We start from the raw sequence: 8,862 nt of genomic DNA, 5'->3' as shown, positions 1-8,862 counted from the left end.
TGTGTACCCACGGAGGCCAGAAGAGGGTGTCAGGTGCCCCAGAGCTGGGGCCAAGGTCAGGCATTAGCACTCTGACCGAGGTGCTAGGGACTGAACTTGGGTACACTAGAAGAGCTCTTAACTGCTGAGATCTCTTCAGCCTCTTAAGATTTTCTCAAGTGCTTGTTTGGAGGTCCTAGCAGGAGAGAGCAGCTACTCACATACTCTTGATCAAATACTGGTCTTTCTCTACTAGGGAATGTTTTCCTCTTGGCCCAAGCTCGCAGCTTCAGGAGAAGTATGGAACAGTGAGGGAAGAGAACACCTGTCTGGCCAGCCACATTAACCAAATCAACCCTGGTTACAGACGTTGTAACCTGATTGCCAGCACATTTTAGAGTGTTTCTTCAGGTTTTTTGTTTGTTTGTTTGATTGATTGATTGATTTTTCTTTTTCAAGACAGGGTAGCTCTGGCTGTCCTGGAACTCCATCTGCAGATTAGGTCGGCCTTGAACTCACAGAGAACTGCCTACCTCTGCCTCCTGAGCACTGGGATTAAAGGCATCACAGCCAGGTTGTTTCAGAGGGTTTCATAATGTGAATCACAATGGGCTCAACTAATTTAAACCCATCTTGAAGTTTTTTAAATGTAAGTTACCTTATCTGAAATCACTAGTAAATATAAAATACATTTTCCAAAAGAGAACTGTACACCTATGTTCTTTGTACTTTATTAATAGTTTTCAGTTACCAATCAGCCACTTGGCCATTAACAGATGACCAGAGACTTGTCCACAGAATTCTGCTTAATGTTATAAATAATAACATTTCATATAGGCAATAGTAATGAGCCAATTATCCAATGTGGAAATAATTAGAAAACGGGTAAACAGTTTCTGATTCCTTTCAAATAAAATCCTAAAAGCTACAAATTAAACCATTTTGAAAGTAAGCAAATCATGAGATACCTAAAACCCCATGGAAAACATTATACAAGAGAATGAATTCTGGATAGAAACATTATTGAAATCATGATGGTTTTAAGGATTTATAACCTGTTCAATGCATATGCCATAAAAACATGTACACACAAATGCACACCTGCTATACATCAGTGTGTTAATTTTGCATAACCAAAGGAATGATTTACATTGGTTCATTTTCAAAGGGTTTCAGTCTCAAAGGGTTTCTGTCAGTCAAACTGGAGGATATGGGGGTAGGGTGGGGTGCGGCCTAGCTCAAGGCAACAAACGGGAACACATGACAAAGGCTGCTCACAACATGGTAGGAAGCAGACGGGCATGCTCTTAATACCAACTGGGGGCTTGGTTCTCAACCTTTCTAATGCTGTGACCCTTTAATATGTACCTCATGTTATGGTGACCTCCAACCATAAAACTATTTCGTTGCGAATTCCTAGGAATAATTTTGCTACTGTTCTGAATTGCATTGTAAATTATGTGACTCCCAAAGGGGTCACATAAGATCCCAAAGAGGTTGAGAATTGCTGAACTAGGGGTTGGATATAACACCAGCTCCTACTTACTTGTGCTGCAACTCCAAAGATTCCACCACTTACCAATGTAGCAAGGTTTTTAAAACGTGAGAAGCAATTCAGATTAAAAACATAAAATTGCATTCCTGGCTGCCAAAGGCTCACAGCTGTCTTATAATGCAAAAAAAAAAAAATTCATTTCGCCCAACTTCAACAGTCAAGCGTCTTAACAGTTTCAATACTGTTCAGAGAGCCTCGTTTCTTATGTGACCAAAGGTTAAACTCTAAACTGAGCTAAGTAAAACCAAAATGGGTGTTTTATAAATCCAAAATAACAGTGGCACAGACTAAACATACCTACTTCAAAAGGGAAGAATTGGACCACAGAAGGGAGGAATGGAAACCAAGGAGAGCAACAAACAAACAACATGGAAAAAAATTAATTCTGTAGCTCCACTTCTGGGATCAGGATCACATGCACTATCACTAGAGATCCAACAGGCTTGAGGATGCCTACTCCTAAGGCCTTGTCACATACAACTTAGCGCCTCAGGCTATGCCTGGAATTGGTGGAAGCCACTACAGACACTTGTCTGTAACTTACATTCTGCTTGCCTGTAAAAGGACACCACATTAGTGCTACAAACACTGCCAGCTCAAGCAGAAACACAGGCTCACTGATCCACTGCTGAAGTGGCCTACAGAGGGGTAACTGGACCCAGGAAAGAATTTCCACAAGTTTTTTAAACAAACATGTATGATTATTTTTTAAATGTAAGAGTACTCTGTCTGCACATATACCAACATACAGAAGACGGTATCAGATCCCTTTATAATTGATTGTAAGCCACCATGTGGTTGCTGGGAATCAAACTCAGGATCTCTGGAAGAGCAGCTAGTGCCCATAAAGGTTTTTTTTTTTTTTCTATGCCCCTAGTACAAAGTCCTTAGTTTCTTTTAACAGTGTAGTCTCCATTAGTAACTATGGCTTTTTTGTTTGTAACTCCAACACATTCCGTTACTGGCAAAACTGCATACTTTTGAATCTTCCTGATCTGCTTTTTGCTGATGTTTCTCACTGTGAATCTGGCTATAAGTCACACTCTGAATTCAGACTCAGTTAAGATTTCAGGACATAAGATATAGGCAATTATTTTCCAGAATGCAACAGTTCTAAGTCTCTAGAGTAATCCACAGGTAATGTTCTCATATAAAACCCCACCTCTCAACTATCAAAGCCTGTATTAACGTATCAGTTATTGTTCCTATTTGGTTCCCCTAATTTTACAAGTGACATTTGGAATTACGGACTTGGTTCTGTGAAACTCAGTGAATGGTCTTCTTCAATAATCTTGGACATCAGGTCAGACCACGTGGGAATAAAGGGATAAGTTCAAGCTATTCTAAGAGCACTGAATGTTGCAGTTCTAACGACTGACCTCACCTTCAGGGTAATCTGTAATCTAAATAAAAACAAAACACCTCCCTCTCAACCACAAACAAAAAGCAGCCATTGAGGCACAAAGCTAGGACTCAACACCCTGTTTTGCTCAGCTAAAGGTCTTGGAAAGCAGCATAAATGAGAGCTTCTCCTTCCCATGACAGTACCTACACTGAGACATGAATGATGTAGCCTCAAAGAACTGTTCCAGGGAAGGAGAGATGGCTCAGCAATGAAGAGCACTGGCTGCTTTTCCAGAAGTCCTGAGTTCAATTCCTAGCAACCACATGATGGCTCAGAACCATCTGTAATGGAGTCTAATTTCTTCTTGTGGTGTACATGAAGACAGAGCACACATATACATAAAATAAATATATATTTAAAAAAAATTGTTCCAGTCCCCTATATAAACAGGGCCTACCAACTACCAACTAGGCAGCATGCATGGGGTGGTCTGGGGCCCCTGGCACATATATAGCAGAAGACTGCCTGGTCTGGCCCCAGTAGGAGATGTGCCTAATCAAGAGACTTGAGACCCCAGGGAAGGGGGAGGTTTGGTGGGGAGTAAGGGGTGGGAAACACCCTCTTGGAGGCAAGGGGGAAGAGAAGTGGGCTGAGGAACTGTGGGAGGGTGGAAGAGGGGGCAATGGCTAGAATGTAAATAAATAAAATAGTAAAACAAACAAAACAACAACTGGGCCTTCTGCGGTCGTATTTTGCCCAACCAAGGCTATGAACAGAAACTCTTGATTAAAAATACATGGGAAAAAAAAAAACATAAGGTCTATTAATGCATATTATTAATTATAATTATTAATGCATATTAACACGGCAGGAAGTTCCTGGCTAGTGATCTGGAGCATGTAAACAGCCACATGAATCATGTGAGACAAAGACTTGAGAAGACATTCCTTGCTGGAGCCTCCAGCTAACCCCAGACCAGGTTCATTTAGGCAAAACAGACTCAGACATACTCAGTGAGAAAAGGGATCAAGGTCATTCGCAAGGCACAGGAGGCTTCCATTAGAGAAGGGAAAAGTATGGGAATATTGGGGGGGAGGGGAGGAGGCGTTATGCACTCAGTGCAAGGTGCTAGAGGAGTGGCGGTTTCTAGGAGACATTATGACAGCTATTTAATTCTGGCAATGGAAACAAAACTGTCTAGAACGTGCAGGCTAGCTCTGGTACAAGTTAGACGGCCTAGAACTCTACGAGACTCTCTAGTTGGTTACAGTGAACAACAATGCAACATCCTTGGAAGTCTGAGGGTGCTTTCAAGAGTTGGCTTCCAGGAGCCGGGATGATCTGTCTTTTGGTGTCAGAAGATGCTAGAGGGTTGTCTAGGCTTTCCTTCATTTGCTACATTTATAAGGTTTTTCTCCAGTGTGAAGTAGCTGATGCCGAGTAAGGGTGGACACCTGGCTAAAAGATTTCCCACACTGGTCACACTCGTATGGCCGTTCTCCAGTGTGAATTCTTCTGTGTTGAACAAGGTTGGTAGTTCGGCTGAAGGTCTTCCCACATTCACCACATGTATAAGGCCTTTCGCCAGTGTGAACTCTCTGGTGTTTAACCAAGTCAGCTCTCCGGCTAAAACACTTCCCACACTGATCACAATTGTAAGGCTTTGCTTTCGTATGAATTTTCTGGTGTTCAACTAGATTGTAGCTTTCCCTGAAGAATTTCCCACATTTGGCACATTCATAAGGCCTTTCACCAGTGTGAGTTCTTTGATGCCGATTAAGTCTGGATTTGTATTCAAAGGCTTTTCCACACTCCTCACATTTATAAGGACTCTCTCCTGTGTGGACTCGCTGGTGTCTGATGAGAGTGGCGTTTTGGGTATAAGATTTCCCACACTGTTCACACTCATAAAATTCTGTTGTGGTATGAATCCTACTGTGTTCAATGAGGTAGAAGTATTGTTTAAAGAACTTACCACATTCTCTACATTCATAAGGCCTTTCTGAAGTGTGGGTTCTCTGGTGTTTCATGAGGGTAGCTCTCTGGCGAAAGCATAGACCACATTCCCCACACTCATAAGGCTTTTCTCCAGTATGAATTTTGGAGTGTTTAATAAGGTTGGCGCTTTGGCTGAAGGACTTCCCACACGCCTCACAGTGATAGGGCTTCTCTCCAGTGTGAACTCTCTGATGTACAGTAAGAGTGGCTTTGTGACTAAAAGACTTTTCACACTGTCCACATTCATAAGGTTTCTCTGTAGTGTGAGTCCTCTGGTGTGTCATCAGGCTGACGATCTGCCGAAATAGCCTCCCGCAGTCACCACACTCATACGGCCATTCGCCTGTGTGTGTCCTCTGGTGCCGCAGAAGACTAGAATGACACCCGAAGGCTTTCCCACATTCCAGACACTCAAAAGGTCTTTCTCCGCTATGAACTCTGCAGTGTTCACTTAGGTTAGAGCTTTGACAAAAAGACTTTCCGCATTCACCACACTTATACGGTTTTTCTCCAGTATGGCGTCTCTGGTGTATTCTAAGTGTGGCCTTCTGGCCAAACCATTTTCCACAGTCATGACACTCATATGGTCGGTTTTCAGTCTGGTCTGTCTGGGATGGTGCAATCAAGTACTTGTTGAAGCCTTGTTCACAACTGTTAGATTCAAAATTCCCCTTTTCACTGCAAACTCTTGGGGATTCATGAAGCCTGTGTTGGGGGCTGGGAGATTTCTTATATTTATCTGACTTAGATTTTTTACCGCTGTGAAAAGCCTTTCCACGCTTAATTTTATTTTGTTTCTCACCTTTGGGAATGGTCTTGAATTGGAGAAGATTCCATATAGCTGGGAATTTCTCTCCAATCTTACTACAGATGGAAGGATTCCCTGCTGCGTGGAATATACAGCTCTTCACAAGGGAGTCTACATCCCTCTTTAACCAATTCTTGGCTCTGAGATGCTTCGGGTCCAGGACGTTTGTACACACCTCAGTCAAATACGGCTTCTGCCCAGGTAGGTCATTCAGATGTGAGATACTGTTAAGGACGGAGATACAGACGTCAAAGGGATGAGACTTCTGAGTGGGCAGACCTTCCTCTGGCGTCCTGATCGGTGGTGCTTCCATCTGTGAAATTCTCTGGGCACAGGCTTTTTCTTCAGCCTCTGCTTCACACCAGTAAACTGAAAGGACAGAGAACCTAGTGAAAAGCACATCAACCATGGTTGGAATTACCAATTATGTTCTAACTTCATTTCCCTTTTTGAACACCTTGAGCAGAGGCTAGTTTTTTGTTGTTGTTGCTTTTGTTTTAATATGATATGCTTAGTTTTATTTTTGGGTCATTTTATGATTTGTAGGATGCAAGAGAAATTGCCTAAGATTTTAGCTGCTTTTATTGCAAAAGACATAAGTTGTGTCAACTGTAGAGGAAAAAAAAATGACATAAACCAACTGAATCTTTCAGAGCAAATCTACTTGTCTGGCAAATTTCTGTCTGAGAGACCAGCTTGTGTCCAGCCATTTGCTTGTATCCAACTATCTACAGGTAGGTTTCATTTCCTTCCTTCCCTCCTTCCTCCCTTCTTTTTTCCTTCCTTTCTTTTCCTCCCTCCCTCCCTCCCTTTCTCCTTCCTTCCTTCTTTCCCTCCTTCCTTCCTTCTTTCCCTCCTTCCTTCCTTCTTTCCCTCCTTCCTTCCCTCCTTCCTTCCTTCCTTCCTTCCTTCCTTCCTTCCTTCCTTCGTGCCTTCCTTTCTCCCCACTCTGCCTCCCTCCTAAGCTTTTTATTCCTTCATAGCATGGGAAGGGAGGCTAACTCTTAACATGCAGAACATGAGAACTGAGAACATGCAGTTTAGTTGCTGTTAAAATTGTTCAGATGCCACACTACAAACCATGTTTCCAAGAATAGACTCCTCTGCCTTATCTATCTTGGTCATATTCTAGATGAGAAGGCCATATTCTGAGAATGGAGAGATGTCCCAGTGGTTAAGAGTGAGCACTCCTCTTCTAGAAGAGCCAAGTTTGGTTCCCAGCATCCACAGGCATCTGGCTCTTTGAGATGCAATTCTCTCTTCTGGTCCACGGAGGGACCTGCACTCATGTACATGCTTTCATTCTCTAATGAATATCTTTCTTGCACCCTCATCCTCAGCACCTGCTGTTTACTCATGCCACCCTGAATGATGCATAAATATCCTCCTCTCATAAATTTCAGAAATAAGCCCTATTTTCAATAGCATTCACCTCTCCGTGCTGCCATTCAGTCATCTCTAGAAATTAAAACCCATGGTGCATATTTGCAGCATTTTCTCTGTCCAATCACATTAGGGCAGTGACAGGCCTGTGATTAGACAGGAATAGAGAGAGAGGTGGAGCTAGAAGTGGAGGAGGAAAAAGGGAGAGCAGGAAGATGACAGAGGTTCTTCACCATGGAGGCAGAGGAAAATGACGATTCAGACCCCATGTGGTTATAACAACCAAGCTAAGATTTTTACAAAATAGTTTAATTGGGTCAAAACACCGTCTTTATCATTTGGCACTGAAATTATTATATTGGCATCTTGTAATTGTGATCTTATTATTATATAAACCTGACTAGATAATTAAGCCTTAAGAGTCTCATGCTTTACCGGGTACTAGGTGGTATCCAGTACTAGATGAATGACTGTTGGGGATGTAAAGCCTTGCATGTGAGCGAGATGTTGCTGCTAGCTGGAAGAAAATAGCAAGAGCCCGCTGGGACATAGTGTTGTGGCCAGACGGTACCAGCACTAGGTGGGAAAGAGAGTTTTCAGGGTGGATTCATTTTTTAATATTTCCCGAAATACATATTAAGGAAAGTGGAACAGCAAGCAGAGTCACTCAAATGGTGGAGCAGAAGCTGTTCCCTGGATTACTCCATAGTCATTGCCTGGAGTACTGATCTACAGTGCTGCCTGACTGCCCTTTTGAACTCAGGCATGGCTGTCTTTGGGAGGTACTTGTTTCTGCACCAATTCAACTTAAAACTGCAACAGGTCATAGTGTATGGTGAGTGTTATGTATTCTTAATGTATCTTTGGACCTAAGGGGTGGATTCATGTCAACTTGCGTGTCTCTGGACCTGTTTGGTCCTGAGGACCATATAGTAAGAGTAGGATGGTGTAGCTGCAGGAATCCACAGGGTTACTGGCTAGCTGATAGGAGAAGAAAGCTCCAGAAGAAACAGAGTGAGGAATGACCGAGGTTGACAATGAATAGGCAGGCAGTGGAGGGTAACATGGAACACTGAAGGTTGGATACTGAGCCCCAGTGGCATTCACCACTGACTTCATAATACATTCTCTAGTTTTATAGATGGTGTTAAAGTGGGTAATAGACCCCCAGTTGACATGCCTACTAAGTTAGTCACAAAACAAAGAATAAAGAAAATAAAACTTAAGTTATCACTGTTCTCCCAGATGTAGAGTCCAAGAACAATATGGGTAAGCAGAACACCCTAGAAAGAGAGCTCACCATTTTATAACAGACTATTCCTACCACAAGAATTCACCAAGCAAGTGTCAACCCCAAAGGTGCAGGCTCCAGCCCTTCCCTACCTCCCACACTTATCTGACGTGCACACACAAAAAATGCAAACTAAAGAAACCAAAGGTTCAGGAAGTTAAAAAGCTCAAATTTAACAAACAGAAATGCAAACAGAGATACATAGGAAAGGAGAATATTAAAAAGAAAAAAATGGTAGTAAAAATACTATGATTATATGTGTACACACATGCATGCATGCACATATATAAATGTATACTTTAAAAGAAGATTCACCTCCACTGGCTTAGCTCCAGAACAAGGCTCTCCTCATGTTGGCTCTGCCTGGCCTAGGACCAAGCAGCTCATGCACTAGTTTTGCCTGGCCTAGTAAAGTAAATCACATAGATACTCTCCTGGCCCATTCTAAGGCAGAATAGAATCTCACATCAGATACACAGCAAAGAAATAAGTCCACATGCCCA

General features: G+C 42.5%; 1 protein-coding gene across 4 annotated transcripts in view; it reads right to left on the bottom strand.

The window, feature by feature from the left end:
* Positions 1-3,258: 3,258 nt before the first annotated feature.
* The window catches only part of LOC116101624 (zinc finger protein 883-like), an 11,900-nt gene continuing 6,296 nt past the window's right edge, over positions 3,259-8,862 (bottom strand). For 3 of the 4 annotated variants that reach the window (XM_031385323.1, XM_031385324.1, XM_031385326.1), the window contains one exon: positions 3,259-6,054. In XM_031385323.1, coding sequence (XP_031241183.1) covers positions 4,268-6,054 — 1,787 coding nt within the window. In that variant the 3' untranslated portion in view covers positions 3,259-4,267. Of the gene's footprint in view, positions 6,072-8,862 lie in introns of all 4 variants that reach the window. The other variant, XM_031385325.1, reaches the window with a different exon arrangement.

The sequence above is a fragment of the Mastomys coucha genome, unplaced genomic scaffold, assembly GCF_008632895.1.
Source record: "Mastomys coucha isolate ucsf_1 unplaced genomic scaffold, UCSF_Mcou_1 pScaffold21, whole genome shotgun sequence".
NCBI lineage: Eukaryota > Metazoa > Chordata > Mammalia > Rodentia > Muridae > Mastomys > Mastomys coucha.
The sequence above is the reverse complement of the archived record's forward strand: the minus strand, read 5'-3'. Positions and strand labels throughout refer to the sequence as shown.